The 18,944-nt window shown below is 45.4% G+C and overlaps 2 protein-coding genes and 1 non-coding gene across 3 annotated transcripts; 1 reads left to right on the top strand and 2 right to left on the bottom strand.

Moving 5' to 3' along the window:
- Positions 1-4,881: 4,881 nt before the first annotated feature.
- Positions 4,882-9,230, top strand: SOWAHD (sosondowah ankyrin repeat domain family member D). The gene is made up of 2 exons (XM_054996533.1): positions 4,882-5,239; positions 7,313-9,230. The coding sequence occupies exon 2, from the start codon at positions 7,443-7,445 to the stop codon at positions 8,490-8,492; it is 1,050 nt and encodes a 349-aa protein (XP_054852508.1). The 5' UTR covers positions 4,882-5,239; positions 7,313-7,442; the 3' UTR covers positions 8,493-9,230.
- A 2,083-nt stretch (positions 9,231-11,313) lies between these two features.
- RPL39 (ribosomal protein L39) lies at positions 11,314-17,586 on the bottom strand. The gene is made up of 3 exons (XM_054997080.1): positions 17,503-17,586; positions 14,802-14,905; positions 11,314-11,656 (listed from the first exon to the last, which is right to left on the bottom strand). The coding sequence occupies exons 1-3, from the start codon at positions 17,503-17,505 to the stop codon at positions 11,608-11,610; spliced, it is 156 nt and encodes a 51-aa protein (XP_054853055.1). The 5' UTR covers positions 17,506-17,586; the 3' UTR covers positions 11,314-11,607.
- Positions 12,852-12,986, bottom strand: LOC129341789 (small nucleolar RNA SNORA69). Its single transcript, XR_008598164.1, has one exon. It is a non-coding gene; the product is annotated as a small nucleolar RNA SNORA69 (small nucleolar RNA).
- Positions 17,587-18,944: the final 1,358 nt, after the last annotated feature.

Here is an 18,944-nt window from a genome sequence, read left to right as displayed (position 1 = left end):
CAAGGCCCTCAGCCTTTCCTCGTAGGGCTCAGTCTCCAGACCCCTGATCATCCTCGTTGCTCTCCTCTGCACCCTCTCGATTTTGTCCACATTCTTTTTGAAGTGAGACCTCCAGAACTGCACACAATACTCCAGGTGCAGCCTGACCAAGGCAGTATAGAGAGGGGCTATGACCTCCTGCGATTTCGATGCTATGGCCCCTTTGATACAACCCAAGACTGAATTAGCCTTTTTTGCCACCGCATCACACTGACTGCTCATATTCAGTTTACAGTCCACTCTTACCCCAAGATCCCTTTCGCATATACTACTGCCCAGAAGTGTATCCCCCATCCAGTATTTGTGCTTCTCATTTTTGTGGCCCAGCCCCAGATGTAATACTGTGCACTTGTCTTTGTTGAATTGCATCCTATTCACAGCTGCCCACTTCTCCAGAGTATTCAGGTCTTGTTAAATTTTAATTCTATCTTCTTGGGTGTTTGCTACTCCTCCCAATTTGGTATCATCAGCAAATTTAATGAGCAGCCCTTCCACTCCTTCATCCAGATAATTGATAAAAATATTGAAAAGTACTGGGCCCAAAACCGAGCCCTGCAGCACCCCACTAGACACCTCCCTCCAATCTGATGAAATGCCATTGACCACCACTCTTTGGGTGAGGTCCTCTAATCAGTTCCCTATCCACCGAACTGTCCTATAGTCCACTTCACAGTCTTCCAGTTTGCCCATCAGAATGTCATGGGGGACCTTGTCAAAAGCTTTACTGAAATCCAGATAAATCATGTCAACAGAGTTCCCCCGATCCAGTAAGCTGGTCACTCGATCAAAGAAGGAAACCAGGTTGGTCTGACAAGATCTGTTAGGGACAAAACCATGCTGACTTCCCTGGATCACTGAGCGGTCCTTCAGATGCTTACAGACTGATCCCTTTAAAATCTGTTTTAATATCTTCCCAGCAACAGAAGTCAGACTGACTGGCCTGTAGTTTCCCGGGTCAGCCTTCTTCCCTTTCTTAAAGATTGGGATAACATTTGCTCTTCTCCAATCTTGTGGCACATCCCCAGTCCTCCAGGAGGCCTTGAAGATGATGGACAGGGGTTCTGCAAGTTCTCTAGAAAGTTCTTTCAGCACTCTTGGGTGCACCCCATCTGGCCCAGGGGATTTGTATTCATCCAGTGCAGCCAGATGCCTCTCCACAGCCTCTCTGTCAATGTCAATTAGCCACTCAGGTGTCCTGCCACATTTTCTACTATCTCTAGATGTGCCTGAGTTCTTCAGAGAGAAAACAGAGGCAAAAAAGTCATTATGCCTGTCTGCTTTTTCTCTGTCCTGCATCAGAGTTTCTCCATCTACTCCCAACAGCGGTCCAATTGCCTCTTTTACCTTGCGTTTGCTTCTCACATATCTGTAGAAGTTTTTTTATTGTAGCGAGCCCTCCTGGCCAGACCCAGCTCATACTGAGCTTTGGCCTCTCTGATGGCTGATCCGCAGTACTTAGTAACCCTCATATACTCCTCTTTAGAGGTCTGTTCTTCTCTCCATTTCCTGAACGTTTCCTTTTTCTCCCTTAGCTTATTCTGGAGCTCTCTGTACATCCACATCGGTTTCTTGGAGCCCTTACCATGTTTCCATCTTGCTGAGATAGTGAGGGCTTGAGCTTGCAAAACCTCGTGTTTGAGAAGGGCCCACCCTTCACTCGCTCCTTTCCCTTCCAGCACATTCCCCCACGGAATGACTCTCATCAAGCCTCTGAGTTCATTGAAGTTGGCCCTACAAAAATGTAACCTACGAGTCTGGCTACGAACTTCCTTGCCCCCCCACAGCAACTGGAATTCAAGGAGGACATGGTCACTTCCCCCTAAGGTCCCCACCACCTTCACCTCATCTACCAATTCTTCCCTGTTGGTTAATATCAAGTCTAGTATGGCCGAGCCCCTTGTAGCTTCCTCCACCTTTTGAAAAAGGAAGTTATCGGCCAGGCAGGTCAGGAAATTGCGTGATTCATGACGCTTTGCTGAGCCTGTCTCCCAGCACACATCGGGGAAGCTGAAGTCACCCATAATTATAAGGTTCTGATGTCTGGATACTCTACCAATCGGTTCAAAGAGGGCAGCATCCATTTCTTCTCGCTGGTCAGGTGGTCTGTAGCAGACTCCAACAGTAATACCCTTTGTCCTGGAGGATTCTCCCTCGGCTCTCACCAATGGCAGTTGGTAACTGTTATCTCCTTTCAGGCCAGGAACTGTGGGCAATGATTAAGCAATTCTGCTTTGCTGAGAAAGTGGCAGCGCTATTATCAGGAAATGCTTGACTTCACAGCAATGCAAGAAACTGACTGAGGACAGAACATTGGAGACTGGTCGGCCTAAGCAGATCTGGTCTGTACCTGGGTGAACAACCTCCTGAGGGGATCTTTGCAGACTGCCTTAGAAATGTCGTCATGGCGCCGCTCCCCTTCATGCAGGTGGCTACCAAACCTTTGGCCACCAGAAAACGCAGCCTATTCTAACACTCTTTTAGCTGTTCTGATTGTTCAAAGCATTTCACATAAACCTCCTTGTGACCATTTTTTACATTAGGTCAGATTTATTATTCCCATTTGGCTGACGGGGTGGGCTGCTGACACAATACTCAGGTTGCTCTGCTCAGTTTGTTTGTTACAGAAGCGGGATTTAACTTCCAGGTTTTTCACCCCTCCGTCTCAAACCCCTTACACTAGATCCTTCTTCAGTTTCTGCCACGTCCTAAGATGGCAATTCTTCTAGAATCTGCAGGCAAAGAAATATGTACATATGTGAACTTGGTACTCAAGTTTTTTTTCCTCAATGTGCTTCATGGTCATTATGTCAGCAATCCTTACAACAACCCTAGGAGGTAGCCTGGTCTCACTCTTTCTGAGAAGGATAGTCTGAGAGATGATGATATGCTTCAGACCAACCAGAAGTTCATTACTGAAGTGAGATGTTCAACTTACAGTTTGTTCTATTAACTAACAACCCGGTTTTGGTTTAAATGCTAAGCAGCCTTCAAATAGTTTGTAAGTGGTTTAGGCCGAATTTAGATTAACCACTTTCATCCTCCTTCCACTGTTGGTGCTCAAGTGTGAAGAATAGTCTGGTGTAATAGTTAAGAGTGTTGGACTAGGATGTTGGTGACCCGTGTCTGATTTCCCACTGTGCCATGGAAGTGACCTTTGGCCAGTCACACCCACTCAGCCTAACCTACTTCATTGGGTAGGTTTCTCCTCGTGAGGGAGAAAAGAGAGGTATAATTATCTAATGAAAGAACAGAAAGGCAGTTCTAAATGTATAAGTATCTCACCCACGAAAAAGTGAAAGGGAATTGTACAGGGATTCTGAATCAATGGATAGCCATGTAGGAAGGTCAATTTACAATCACAGGACAACCTGCCTGTGTTTTACAATGCACAGGTGATATTAGTAGTGACTGACACAGCATTTCCTGAGGCAACCTGGCAGTTACAGTTTTGGAAGTGGGAAAAATTCTAAGTAACCCCTAGCCCTTCATGATAGGCTCGGTTCCTGCTGGTGGGAGGGGGGTGGGTTGACAGGATTCAAACTCAGCCCATGTCTCCCCCTCTGTCTTCTCCTGTGCAGGAATCCAAGGGGCAGAAGTGTTGTACACCATTTGGTTCAGAACTTTCTGAAGAATCATCATTATAACTGGGTAGAGGCTAAGAGGCAGCCCCAGAAAGTCTCTCACTGAGATCTCTCCGCTGGTAGGGAAGTCACAGTTACACGGCCTCTGCACTCATATTTATCCTGCCCTTCCTTCAAAGAATTTAGAAATGCATCCCTGGCTCTCCCTTCTCTATTTTGCCCTCACAACAACCCTGTAAAGTAGGTCAGGCTGAGAGAGAGTGATGGCCAAAGGTCACTCATTTAGCTTCTGTGGCAGAGTGGGGACTGGAACCTGGCTCTCTTTAACACTCTAACCACTATATCACATTGCCTAAATGAAGTTGTATGCCCACATTGTTTTTGTTTATTTTGAACTTTACGCCCACAGTGGGGCCCCCCAAAGCAGCTTCCACCACTGGTCTCCCTTCCTCCATTTTATCACACAACAACCCTTTGAGGTAGGCTAAACTGAGAAAATGCCTCTGGCCCCAAATATCAGCCAGGTCCCAAGGCAGATCCTAATCCAGCACTGTTTCAGGTGGGTAGCTGTATTAGTCTGTAGTAGAAGAGCAAGATTTGAGAAATCTAGTCTTTAAGGTGCTACTGGATCCGAATCTGGCTCTAGTAGTAGCAGTAGCAGCAGCAGTAGTAGTACACTGACCTGGATAGCCCAGGTGAGCCTGATCTTGTCAGATCTCAGAAACTAAGCAGGGTCAGCCTTGGTTAGTACCTGCAATGAAGACCAGGGTTGCAGAGGCAGGCAACGGCAAACCACTTCTGACAGTCTCTTGCCATGGAAACCCCACCAGGGGTCGTCATATGTCAGCTATGACTTGAGGGCACTACTCACAGTAGTAATAATAATTGTGCTTATATATTGCTCTTCTAGACAGATGAGTGCTCCACTAGAGCTGTGAACATGTTAGTGTTATTATTATCCCCACAATACAGCTGGGGAGTTGGGGCTGAGTGGAGTGGCTTACCCAAGGCCACCTACTGAGCTCATGGCAGTTGCGGGCTTCGAACCAGCCGAATGCTGATTCGCAACCGAACCACTTAACCGCCGTGCTACAGGCCAGCATTGTAACTACTACCCAGCACTGCCTGAAGCGTTGCCTCCGGGGGATGAGTCCAACGTCGTCCCCGGGCAACCGCAAAAGAGCCCGGCCCGACAGGTTTTTCCGGTGCCTCGATTTGCGGGTTGCTCTTGGGAGGCCGCGAGATCCGCCGGCGCCCCGTCCCTTCTCCCCAGCAGCGGCGGGGTCGCCTGGCCTCTTCTGCGCTCCGGGACGGCGGAGGCTCCGAGGCGCCCGAGAGCGCAGCGCTGCAAATCACATGCAGGCAGCCGCTTAATCTGCCTTGGTAGGCAGGGAGAGCAAAGGTCAGGCGGCTGCTTTTCCAACGTGCGGCGAAACTCGCCGATGGCAAACTTTGCACAAAGGGAGTCCTCGAGGCGCTGCCTGGGAGCTGCGCCGAGACGCGGAAGGAGCAGCCCGGCGGCGGGGGCGCCCCGCTGCAGTCTGGCCGCCTGGCCGCGCGGTTCAAGGTGACCACCGCCTCCGATCGGCATCCGCAGCCCCGAAAGTACCTCCGGAAAGGTAACTTTGGGAAGGGTGGGGGCTGTCATGCTTCCCTTGGGCGCCTTGGCCATCTTGGTTTCTTTTTCAGCTTCTGGCTGTCGGGGGAAAAAATAACTCCCCCTCGAGGGGGGAAGCCAACCCTCCGAAGGTCCTGAGGTTTGTGCGCGCCGTCGGAACAGCGAGGGGGGTTGGTTTCCTAGGAGCAAAATAATAACGATAAGGATTTAAAAAAACAAACTCGAGGAAAGTTTCACAAGGAGAGTCGCACTTCTTGCGTGTGACACGTAAATCAAGGGCTGCATTTCCTGGATCGAAGTGGTGTGGTGTAGAAGAGGGAGGGAGAGTCGAAACTTTGATTCGGAAAGTCCCTGTTTGGATCTAACCTCAGCTGCTGACCTGGTTTTAGAGTGGGTAAGAAACCAGGCTTTGGGAGGGGAGATCCCTGAAGCAGCTGGTTTAAATCCCAGACCCAAACTGACCGAGTGAGATTAGGAAAATCTCTCTGGGACTCCCATCTGCACTAAGGGGGGGGGTAACAGTATTGGCCTGCCTTACAGGCATGTTGTAAGGATTATTGTGGCTTGGGTTGGATCCTATGAACATTCTGATTGTAAAAGTAGATTCTCCACTATCTCCTGTGACTCCTGACAAGGCATTGTTGGGGATGAGGGAAGACAGAAAGCCACAGCGGCTAAAGGGCTGCAGCAAGGAAGTGAATTAGATGTGATTCCTCCTTCCTTCAGTGGAATGTTAATAGGATCATTAAAGTGAAGCATTTTGAACACAAAAAGGTGCTGTATAGATAAAGAAGCCCCCACCTGTAGGCAAATAAATATAAAGTTGTAATACTGTCTGTACCATTTAGAAAAAAATTCAGAAACCTTTTCAGACTGGAGACATACAAACAGGCCTGGCCTCCTCCCCCACCCCCAAAAGCTGAAGGCAGTTTTAAAGAGGAATCTCACCTTTCTTCCAATAAACTCAAGGCAACATATATTCTTCCCCATTTTATCTTCATAACACCCCTGAGGGGTAGGATAGGTCGAATGAGAAAAACAGGCCCAAGGTCACCCAGCGATCTTCAGGACTGGGTGTGGATTTGAATGCAGGTGTCCCAAATGGGAGTCCAACATTCTATCCACTACACCATATGGGAACACAGTTTGTTTTATTCTCTCATCTTGTTTTTGTCTGGTGAAGTTTTATTATTTGAATATTTATTACCCACACACACACACATACATGCACTTTTCTTCCCAACAGGCACCCAAATTGGCTTACCACATCATTCTCCCCTCCTTCATTTATCCCTTTAGTAACACGGTGAGGTAAGTTAGGTTGAGTGAGTGTGACTGGCCCAAGGTTACCCAGTCAGCTTCCATGGCAAAGTGAGGATTAGAATCTGGGTCTTGCAGAACTTACATTTTAAACACTTACCACTGTGGTGAGCAGGTTTTGATATCCTAAAAATCAATCACTCTCGTTTAACCCAGAGGTAATAGAAATATGAATGTGTGTATATTTCGGATAGCAGACTCTCTGCAACCACCTTGATCAAAACTATTGTCTGTCTTCAGATACTAAAAAAAAAAATCAGCTTTACCATTTGTCAGATTTAGGATAAAGATATCCTAGTGAAGGTAAGGCAAAAGCATTCTTGTGAGGAACTTCACATAGGCACAGGTTCTTGATCAAACTATGCTCCTACCTGTGCAAAGTGGCTACATGTGCAGTGCAGCTGCTTTTTACGGAGAAGCCAGGTGAGTGTGAAGTCCCTAGAGGAAGTGCTTTGGTGTCAGCCACTAAGTTTAAAACAGGTTTTAGAAATGTGGATGGGAGGGCTGGATTGGGGAAGGGGATGGAATCTGGATTGTGTATTTCTCAAAGGCTGGAAGGCAAAGAAATTTACAAGTTGGGCCACAAAATAACTCTCAGCGAGGGGTCTTTGCAAGCCACCCCCACCCCCCACCAACAAAAGCAATTCTGTTCTGTTCTCCTGCAGACTAGGCCGTCACTCCCTGTCACGTAGTGCATTTCACCACAAGTGTTTTCTTCCTCCTGAGTACCGAAACCATCTCTTCCCCTTTGCAGGCTGAATCAGGAAGCTCTGCTGTTTGAAAGCTCGGGAGCGCCCATCTCACTAGCCGGAAAGCTTGTGGGTTTGCAAAAATAAAACCCGACTTGTAACTTCCCCAGAGATGTAGAAAACTCTGGAGGAATAATGGAGCTTGCTGGAGAAAACATGTCAGAGAAGCAAAGGGGAGAATGCTTGGACAGACAGCAGCTGCCCCAGGACTGCAAGCCATGTGGACAGGACAGCTCCCCAGCTCAGGCGCAGGCGGCTGTGGGCAGCCAGTCTCCCAGCCCCAGCCTCCGGGGTGGAAGCTTGATTCTCCGCAGGGCACAGCTGTCCAACCTCAACAGGAGCCTGAGCAGGTCCAGCAGGCGTTCGCATAACTGGGCGACAGGAATGGACCCAGCCAGGCTTTCTGTGGGTGGAGGCAGCACAAGGAGGAAAGGCCTGAAAGAGATCCTTTTGCAGAGCAGTGAGGCAAAACCCATTTGGCTGGAGGCTTTGCCGAAGGGAGATGTCAACGCCAGCAACATCTCCGATGGGCTGCGAGGCCCCGACCCTCTTCTGGAAGCCAACTTGGAGGACTTGTCCTTAGTTTTGGACCCACTGGAGCATGAGTGGATGCTGACAGTGGCCCAAGGAGATGCAGGGAGCATCCTCCGGTTGCTGGACCAGGATCCCAGCCTGCTCTCCACGCCAGACTTTGTGACTGGCTTCACCGTCCTCCACTGGTTAGCCAAACACGGTCGACATGAGGACTTGATAGAAGTCGTAACTTTTGCCGAGAAGCAGCATTACCCAGTAGACGTCAATGTATTCACAGCTAGCGGCCGGTTAACCCCTCTGCACCTGGCCGCTCTTCAGGGACACGAGATGGTCATTAAAGTGCTGGTGGGGGCCTACGGGGCAAACACAAGCCTTCGAGACCACAATGGCCGCAAAGCGTGGCAGTACCTCCGAGCAGATGCTCCAAGGGAGCTGAAGGAACTTTTGGGGGCTTGTGAGGAAGACTTGGCCCTGCTAGGAGCAGGCAACACCAACAACAACTGTCTCTCATCCAGACGGGGTGGTGGCAGTGGGTTCAAAAGAGACTGCAAGGAAATTCAAGGGGAAGGGAACAGCCGCAGGGCCATCACCGGACTGACCTCTTTACGGAACTTGTTCAGACAAGCAATTGCATTTTTCCAAGAGATGTAGATGTTTGCTTGGTGGCTGAGGCACTTGGGCCTGCTGACTGTGTAGATTTTGACAGAAGCCTTCATGAGAGGGTGGGAATGCTGTGGGAAGAAGCCTGAGAGGTAGGTGAAGATACACTGAGGTTATCTGTGAAATGTTGGCTTCAGCGAACCTGCCCAGGTTTGCAGTTTAGCCTTGGTTAGGAGAAGTCCAAAGTCTTAAAGAAAACGATGGAGTTAGTACAAGAATGAGAAAGGCCATCCTATACTCTGCTAAAGGGAGTCCAGAGGGAAGACTGTGCCAGGAAAAGGGGAATTCTGAAAACTGTATATGCAAATTTAACTAATGTGTACATGTTGTTATTTTGCATAATTTATTCTGGTTTGGGGTGTGGCAAGGAGCAATATTGAACTCTAAAACTCCACATCTAAGTCCCTGGAAATCTTGGGCAGGTACCGATTCAGCTACTGAGACTTCTCATAAGCATCACCTACACACTTCAAAAAGTAACTTTGTAATCAGAAGGGCTAGAGACTTGCATGTCTAAAAATGTGGATGCCATCCTAGACACAAACTAACTCTGGCTTTGCCAGCAACTGGTGAGGAGTGTATAAACGTTGGAACTATTAAGAAGACTCTCAAATAAAGAATTAAAATCACACAAACCTGGAATTTTGTGTTATGTTCTAGGATTCCATTTAACACAGGTAGGTTTATATGGTTGCCCTCACAGTGCTAACTTTGATGTTAAAAACAGGGATTCTGTGCATTCCAATATTGGAGATGGGTATTTGCTAGGATAAAGAGGCTAGATAGCTCTTCATTTCCCCCTTAAACTATAGATCAGAATGTTCCTAGTCTTCAAGGCTGCTAAACTTCAAGAATTTTAAAGCAAGAAAAAATATGAACACTCAAAAATGAATTACCACAGGAGCCGGGAAGTATACCCTTAGAAAAGTGATGTTATAGTCACAAGGCCAATAGGGACCAATGCCACACCTCCTCTGTGGCTATATTTAAGTGCAAATGGCACTGCAATAGCACTCAAACACTAGCTTGGGTTAGTACTGCTGCTTTGCCGTTTTGAGAACTGAACTCTTGCAGAATTCACCTGGATCACACTGCTGAATTAATAGGGCCTATTTCATCAGACGAACACGCTTCTCACAGAAAAGAATCTCAGCATTTTTTATGAAGTCATCTTTAAATCTTCTCAGGGCTCGGATCGTGGGTACTGACTGCAGCCACTTGTATGGGATAACCCAGGACTCCAAGCAACCGTGGGAGATTTTTTGTGGCTACTAAAATGTCTTTCCTGGGAGATTCCTAGAAACTTCACAGAATTACAAGGTGCCCAGATTTCCTTAGCTGGAAGCTATACTTAGGGACATGAATGTGGCTTAAGATTTGTGGTGCGGACACACCAGTGAACTGATTAGTTTTAGAATGCCTGTTCCTAAATGGATTCATTCCACAGCATGTATTCCAGTCCCTTGTTTCTCACTAGCCTGAGGCTTATTTTGTCATGACTTGAAAGGTACATGAGCAGCTGGAATGTCCGTAGCAAAATTTGCAATATTTTATTAAACCCTTGGGTCCATCTCATTCAGTTGTCAGGGTTCTCCATGCTGCCTCTTGCTCTTTGCTCCTTCAGTGCGGTTACTGCCTGCATGAGGCAGTTAATCCTCTAGCACGGCAAACATGCACCCTTTGCAACTTCAACAGAAACTAGGAAACTGTTTAATTGTACAATAGCATGATCTCTGCTGTTTACACTACCCAACTGCATGACACCAAACTATTGCTTTACCAGAGACCTCTCAAATTCAGTCAGCCCTTTCTTTCATGCTCCACCCACTCCCAAATGCTTGTTTGGGAAGAAACAGCCGGTTTCTGAAAGAGAATTTAAAATGCCAACTTACATCTTGTAGTAAACAGAATGCACCATAGTTTTCATTACTGCTTTTACTATACATTCATAAAAGCAACCACTGTTAACTAGTTTAGATGTCCCATAATGTTACTTTTGGAGTTCTTAATTTCTAGTCAATGAATGAACTCAGATGTATTATTTTCAAGTCCTCAGATTTGTTTAAAAGGATTTGCACATGGCACTAACACCAAGAATGCTACCAAGCTAGAATGGTATGATTTGGAAGTATCAACTCCAGGGATGACTACTCGAGTACTGAAAAATCGGTGATTTTGCAGGTTCTCCCTTGACCACAAAGACCAAATTTAACTCCTGCAGAGGGAACCTGCAAACATAGGATCTCTTGCAATGAAGAAGTAGAGTTCTGTTTCATGCTTGCCACCTTAGTTGGTGTTTTACTCTAATTTATACAAGCCACCCCACTTCACCTGAAATTATTCAATTTGATTTTCCCTAGCCTGGGTGAATTCAAAAATGGAGAAAAAAACTGGTTACATTTTCTCTTTCTAACACAGTACCTTAAACATTATCTCAGCAAAAGAACTAGTCATCATGCTTACTAAACTGTTTTCCCCATAAGAAAGCCAGTCCCCAGGATCGATTCCTTCAGGGTTTCTCCTAAGCCTCGTTTTTGCCTTGTTCCTTTTAGTTCCCTTCTCCCTGGCCTCTGCTGGGGCCTTCTGTAGCCAATCAAATGGCATTTCCAACCTCTGAGGAATATGTTTCTCTCTACCATATTGGCACGGATGACAGTCTACTGCTTGTTTCAAGCGATTCACTCACTAAGACGCAGCGGGAAGTTTCCAGCCTCCATGCAATAGGTGCCAATTTCACAGCCATTAGCCTTTTGTGCTGTTGCCAACTCCCCCATGTGTAGCAAGTGTAAATAGTAAATCCAAACACAAATCGTTAATTCGCCAAACTCTGTTCAGTCTCATATTTATTAATGAACCTCTCTCCACTGGCGACAATTTCTCAAACACAGATGCACTGAGAACTAAAAGGATAGTAATTGTACACAAAGCTTTTCATTACTCAGTTTTAATTCTTTCAAAACACCCTTTGTGAAAATAAAGGTTTACAAAAGATATTTGCAACGTGCGTCGTCTTTGAAAAAAAGGGCTGTGGGAGATTAATAGCAAGGGGCCATCTGAGGCCTCGACGCAGGACAAGACGTGTCACAAGAGCTGCAGCGGCTTCTCTTTACAGACCTAGCTTGGTCCTTCTCCAGTGCCTCCGTTTGGAGTTGTATCTACAACAAAAAGGCACACAATTAGTAAGCGAGGCACACCCCTGCGTCTCCCAGAAGCCAAAATCCCAGGCAAGTGCTGAATCAAGAGCAAGCAACGGCACAAACCATCCTTCTTGTCCTTTTTGCTTGCAACACGCTGAACAAAGGGCTTCAGGGCTGCTAGCAAAGGAAATGTGGATTTCCCACACCCATCAACTCTCTTTCCTCCCTCTCTCACTTTAGTATACAGCAGTATAGTATCAAAGGGAGGGATCCTATGACTCTTTCCACCAACTCTCTCCATAGGAAGAAATATTTCTCTGTCAAAGGAAGACTTAGTACAACTCAGCGGAAGGGAACTGTAGGATCCAACCCAATCTTTCCAATCATTCAGAAGATTTATAATCCAAACTTTCATAGGCTTGGAGAAGGGGCGGGGGGGGGGGGGGAAGGACTGTCTGTAACAATTTTTATTTTACTACTTTTAACAGAATTACAATTAATTTGGCAAAAGAAAAGTTTTGTATTATTAAAAAGGCTGTCAACTGAGTGACAGAATTTTTAATTGATTGACTACCTGAGTTAACTAATCAACTACAGAAGTTTGGAAATATCTGAACATTGCTAGACAGATTGCCTTTTTGAGCTGTGAAGAAATTGTATGAATTCAGAATTTAATAAGGAAAAGCTGCTACTTGTCAAAAGGAAAGGCTTTAAAAAAAAATCCTTACGGCACCAAAACATTGTCCCTACTGAGATAACCTTGACTGCCTTATTGATTAAAATTGATCCTCATTAATTAACTCACTGAGAAAAACTTCTCTCTCTCTCACTCACTCACTCACTCACTCAATAAAATATCCACAGGGGGAAAATATTTTCATTAGTTCAATTCCCCCCCAAAAATGGGAGCGTGTAGAAAACACCACAATTGCACCACTAAATTACATTTTACTACTCATACGTAGTGTATTGAAGAGTACTTTGATCTAAGCCACACTGCCACATTGTCACCCAGCTGCACAAAGTGGAGAGCGCACAGGTTGAAACTGGTATCCACTGGTTGCTCTGGCCAGTCAGAATTCCCTGATCTGGCAAAACATATATTATTCTGTCCAATATCATAGAAATCTCCCAGCCACAATGCATTTGTGCAGGAAACACTTTCCCCAGAAAAGTCCTTCCGTTTCTAGGATCTTCATGTGTTTCTATGTTTTCTTGTCACTGTTCACAAGATGGGTGATTTCACCACCAGCCAGAAGAGAGATCACGTCCAAAGTGACAGCATTGCTCTCAGCAGGGAAATGGCAGTACTCCCACAGAATGAAGCACTGGAATTGCAGCCTGCTTTAGGAAACCCTCGAGTTGGCTCAACTTTTGCAGAGACTCGATTCAATCCTCCTCATATTGTAGCCACACTTACAGCCTTTTGCTTGTGAATGAATGAAGGCCATCAGTCTCAAAGAGACACAGTCCTCTTGGGACAGGAGGTGAGAGAAGGATCAACAGAACAGGGGAAAATTATATGGAAAGGAACTTTAAAAGATGAACCACAGTGGGAAGATTGGGTTTAACAAAAACAAGAGAGTAACAATGGACCCTTTTAAGGCAAAATCAAAAAGAGTCCAGTAGCACCTTTAAGACTAACCAATTTTATTGTAGCATAAGCTTTCGAGAATCAAGTTCTCTTCGTCAGATGCATCTGACGAAGAGAACTTGATGCATCTGACGATGCATCTGACGAAGAGAACTGTGATTCTCGAAAGCTTATGCTACAATAAAATTGGTTAGTCTTAAAGGTGCTACTGGACTCTTTTTGATTTTGCTACTACAGACTAACACGGCTAACTACTTTTAAGGCAAAGCTTCTCTGTGTCAGTGGAAGCCTTTGGTTGCAGAGGCTTATCTGGTAAAGCAAACAATGGACATGACCTGAAGAATATGTAACTACATAAAATGATCCCTGCTAGATCAGACCATCTACTCCAGCATGCTTTCTCACAGTGGCCAACCAGTTACTCTGGAGGACCAAGAAAAGGGCACAGAGGCTGAGAGGCCTTTCCCTGATGTTGCTTCCTGGCACTGGTATGCAGAGGTTTGCTGATTACGGAGGTTCCCTTGAGTCACCATGGCAAATAGTCATTGGTGGACCTCTCCTATATGAATCTGTCCAATCCAAGCTGTCTATACCCGTGGCTGCCCTGACCCGGATAGCCCAGGTGAGCCTGATCTTGTCACATTTCAGAAGCTAAACTGGGTTGGCCTTGGTTAGCAATTGGATGGGAGACCTCCAGCGAAGACCAGGGTTGCAGAGGCAGGCAATGGCAAACTACCTCTGTTAGTCTCTTGCCATCAAACCGCACCATGGGTCACCATAAGTCAGTTATGGCTTGAGGGCACTCACCACCACCACCACCACCACACCTGTGGCCATCACTGCATCCGGTGGCAGGAAATTCCACATTTCAAACAATTATTGAGTAAAGAAGAATTTCTGGCAAAAAGACTGATCACCAGACTATCCCCAACACCAAGCAAACACTGTAAAGTACTCACAGTTGTACCAATATTCCACCAGCCAGCAAAAGAATCCATGGCCAATATTCTAGGGCATATGGGATAGCATCCCATTGTCAAAATAGTAAGAACTAGTGGTGTGCCAAAGGCATAGAAAAGAACCACTGGGCATCAATTCTGCAATAAACAGACTTGTGGTTAGCCCTAAAGACTTACTATACTGGGAGGGGAGTGTTTTGGCCCTCTGCATCATGGGGGTCTTAGTGGCTGGGACTGGAGATGGGAGTTTGTAACTACAATGTGCTTTTCCTGACTACACCAAGTGGTCAGATCAACAATGAAGCAAACTGATCACAATGCAAACAGCAATCACAGTGACAATACGCCATGCAGAGCCAAGCTTGGAAAATATATTCCTATACAAGTGGTCTACATATGACTACCAATATGCAAGAACTAGACAAGTTTCCAGCCATGTTGGTCCAAAAGCAAAATCTGAAAACAAGTACACAATTCATATCATACGTTTTTATTAGGGCCAACCAAAAGACTCAAAACAGTATGCAAGGTTTCAAGGTCACCAGAAATCTTCACCAAACAAGATATTAACATTCCTGTTAAATGTTGAGCACTTGACTGTAGTTTTTACCTGATCTTATTGCCAGTTTTCATACGGATCCATTGTGGGATGGGCCGGTTCTGTTTCTGCTTTTTAGCAAGAAACCGCTTGATCTTGAACGTCTTGTGGGAGGACTGGAAAAAAAAAAGTTTTAAAAACCAAACCTGGCGCTAGTCAGTGTGTGTGTGGGGGAGATAACTTAAGCCATTAGGCTTCACAGAACGTGGTCAGAATCAGCAAAAAAACTAAAACAGTAATTGGAATAGTTTAAAGGGTATATATCACAGCTAGTTCAGCGAACTTTCAAATGAAGGGAAGAAAACATACACGAACAAAAAATTTGGAAAAGCTTCAGCCTCCATATCTGAAAGCAATGGAGAGAGAGACTTATCTCACCATTACTGTAGCAATCCTAAAAAGTGCCAACTGCCCTTAACCATGAAGCACAGGCAAAACTTATGAAATTGGTAAGAAATCCCCTGCCCTTCATACACCATGTCAAGGCGCTCAGCTGATTTTGTGAAAAACCCTTGTCTTAAATTTTTGCCTCTTTCTCCATCATTTCTATCCCGTTTTGCAATACTCCAGATTCACTGAAGGACCCATCTGGGAATTTGCTAGGCCAATCATAGATCCTACATTAACACAAGTCCTATGGGCAGAATGTAACATATAATAATCTTGCACATATATATGGCATTTTCAAAGACATGCACATTGGGGGGGGGGGAAGCACACGTATGTGTAATCCTGCCTTGCATTTAAACTTGTAAACAGACTTCATGTTAATGTTTTACCTTCTCCCTCACGGTAGTTTTATTTATTTCTTTTTCTTCATGTAAATGGAATTATTAACCTGGGGAAGAATTTAAACTTGTGATATGCCTCTGCATTTTTTAGTTATACAGTCCAAGGGAATCTTAAAGGTGTAGTTAAAGAGTCTAAAACCTAGTTTTCACTGAGTTGATAATCTGTCTGGGCTGCATCACTTCAGATTGTATGTGGAGCTCTCCTTATGAACGGCTCCTCCAAGCAAAATAGGCCATCATGACAGAAAACGAGTTGTTAGGGAAAATGCCAGTTTTCAGTGGGCAGGGGCTGTTTTTGTACAGAAAAACATTCAGTCACAAAACTCTCTTTGCTTTATGAAATGGAACAGCCCGGACACAGCAAGAATGGGACCCATGACCACAAACCCGCACACACTTACTTTGGAGTAAAACTCCCCTGAATTCAGTGGGACTTTTTTCTGTGTGCTCAAACACAGGACTGAAATTACATATCCTTACCAGTGCTTTTTCATAACATGCCTAGACAGGGATTGAGAGCAGCACAGGAAGGAGTCACTGTGGAGGTGCAAGCACAATGAAGCCGCTGGGCATTCAGGAAAAGCATCAGCAAGTTCGAAAAAATATTATATATATGATAGGTAGGTAAACGTTTTATTATATATGGCCATTGGCCTTTACAAGTTAAAACATACAACTAAAAATTTAAAATTCTGGGGTTACAGACATCTTAAAAAATTTCTCAATTCACAGCCAAATCCAAAATTTACCGTTCAGTTCTACCAAATGCTTTCTCGGAAACCACACTTGCTCTGATTTTCCTGGTGGCCAGGGCAAAAGGTGCCATCTTATAGGAAACAGAGGACTCCACATCAGAGAGCACATAAACTAACTGATCAGAATCAGAGAGAGTGTATAGTAATTAGGATCCTAGTCAGGAATTTATTCTTAGATTCCAAATATAAAGGGCAGGCCAAAATATAATGGAGAAGGTCTTCTACCAAACTGCCATATTATATATATGGATTTTACAGAGAAATGAGGGAAACATCTGGAGTGTTGTAATCAACTGGCAAGGACTGCTATATAGATTACGCACCACAAATAATAACTCTGCTTATATACAGTTCTTCCAAGACAGATTAGCGCCCACACACCGTCAGTGTTATTATTATCCTCACAATTCAGCTGGAAAGCTGGAGCTGAGAGGAGTGGCTTACCCAAGGCCATCTACTGAGCTCAAGGAAGTAAAGTTATTCGAACCAGCAGAATCCTGATGTGCAACCCAACCACTTAACCTCTATGCTGCAGTAGCGCTCACGCCTTCCATTATATACCTTGCATCGTATCGTTGCAATGGATTTTAATTATTTGGGACTGAAAAGTGGAACAATACTTGCTACTGATTCAAGCAAGGCAAACCCATTTCCACTGAGCTGGTGCAGCACAGAGGTTAAAAGAGAGATGAAATCTCGGGAGATCCTTGGTTCAGACCTCGGCTACAAATTCACTAGGCAGCCTTAAGCAAGCCTCTATCTCAATCACCCCCTCTCCCCGCCCCCGTACACAGTACAGGAGTAATAATGCTAGCAGGCAGAAGCAAAAATCGCGTCAGTAATACATATTACTTTGAACATTGAAAATGGCCTGCAAATGCTGAGTAACAATTACTGAAATAACCCCCCACCCCGGGGAATCACTGGCTTCAGTTAAAGCCTCCCCCAAACCAGGAAAGCCTCTGGCCCCTCCAGAGGCCCCAAAACTACTGCTCGAAGCTGGGGGTGGGGGGGAAGAGACCCAATCTGAGCCGCCACCCTTTCAAAGCACCCTTCGGGTTCCTAATTCCACTCGGGCTTATTCGTGGGGACCCGCGAGAGGACCCAGCCTGACGCCCAAGAGTCTGCGAAAGAGCCACGGTAGAGGATTGCAACGGATTCACTCACCATGGCGAAGACTTGCCCACCAGGCACCACAATGTCGCAGCGGAAGAGAGAAAGCAGAGGCGGAGCATTGAACGATAAGGGGAGAGCAGACCGGAAGAAGCGACATAGATTTTACTCGGCTACAGCGACCCCTGGTGTCTCTTAATAAACATTACTACTCCTAACCAAACACTTATCCCAGAGAGCGCGTGCGTAGTTTCGATTCATTTGGGCTCGGGAAAAGTGCGCTTGGTCAGGGTTCTGTGAGGGTGGGGGGAAAATATATCGGTCTGATTTTAAGAGTGCTTTTCATAACAGATGGTGTGTACGATCTTAGGGAGGATATGAGAGCAGTTAAGGAAGGGGTTGCTGTAGAGGCATAGGTACAATGAAGCTACTGGGGGTCCAGGAAAACTTTTATCCCTTTAGCACAGTACAATTTGCGGGTTTTTTCATGATTTTGAGCACGTACACGTGTAAATGAACTTGTAATAAACTGAAGATCGTAAGTAGCTGGTCTGTGGACAAATGTTTAAAACAGAAGACGCATAATACCTTTTATGGGAACACGAAAGTGTGCAAGCTTCCGAGTTCTCTAGAACTCTCATTTACGCTGGATGTTCTGTACAAAAAAGGAGGAAGGGATGGTTTGAAGGCAAAATGGCAAAGTTCAAATTCTGTAATTGTAGTCTTAAAATGGAAAACGCTGCATGGTGCAGACAAAACAGATCAGTTGATGGTGGTGGAGAGTACCCTCAAGTCAAAGCTGATTTATGGTGACCCCTGGCTGGGTTTTCACGGGAAGAGATTAACAGACGTGGTTTGCCATTGGCTGCCTCTGCAACCCTGGTCTTCCTTGGAGGTTTCCATCAAGTTACTAACCAAGGCCGACCCCATGCTTTGCTTCTGAGAACTGATGAGATCAAGCTCACTTGGGGCTAATAATGGGTAGTAAACAAGTTTTCAGGCTGCAGGGAGAAAAGAAAAAGCAATGGCATTTTCTCTCCATCAGCAGGAAAGGCAGCAGTTAGACAAATGTCTCATCAGCAGTAAATGAAGATACTCTACAGTTCAAACACCGCAGTGTGTTAGCACTTCTGGTCAGAACTTAGATTTGTTACAGGGCTCAAGCCTTATTAATAAAGTTCCTATACAAATGGTGGGGAGGGCACTTGTACATCTATGTTTAGGTCCACAGAGATCAAAATAGCCAAACCCCCACTTCCCCGTCCCTTCGAGTGTACTTTAATCGCAGGCACAAAATAGACCCTGTAGCCCTGCGCAATGGATCCAGAATTCTGGATCCAGGTTTCCTGCAGACAAAGAATGTCATGATAATGTAAAAAAGTTAAAAAATCTGGGTCATATAACTTATTGCACCAGCACCCCAAGTTCCAAGATAGGAGCTTTAATTGTCAATCAGCAGCTGTGATCTTGTTTAGCTCCCCAGCAGTTATTGTTAC

This window comes from Eublepharis macularius, chromosome 13 (assembly GCF_028583425.1).
Source record: "Eublepharis macularius isolate TG4126 chromosome 13, MPM_Emac_v1.0, whole genome shotgun sequence".
NCBI classification, from domain to species: domain Eukaryota; kingdom Metazoa; phylum Chordata; class Lepidosauria; order Squamata; family Eublepharidae; genus Eublepharis; species Eublepharis macularius.
This window is presented reverse-complemented; position numbering and strand designations above follow the sequence as displayed.

Coding starts and splice junctions, on each gene's coding strand:
- SOWAHD (XM_054996533.1), top strand. CDS start 7,443: ATGGAGCTTGCTGGAGAAAACATGTCAGAGAAGCAAAGGGGAGAATGC.
- RPL39 (XM_054997080.1), bottom strand. Junction 11,657..14,801: donor AAAACTGGCAATAAGATCAG/GTAAAAACTACA, acceptor TTTTTGTTGTAG/ATACAACTCCAAACGGAGGC.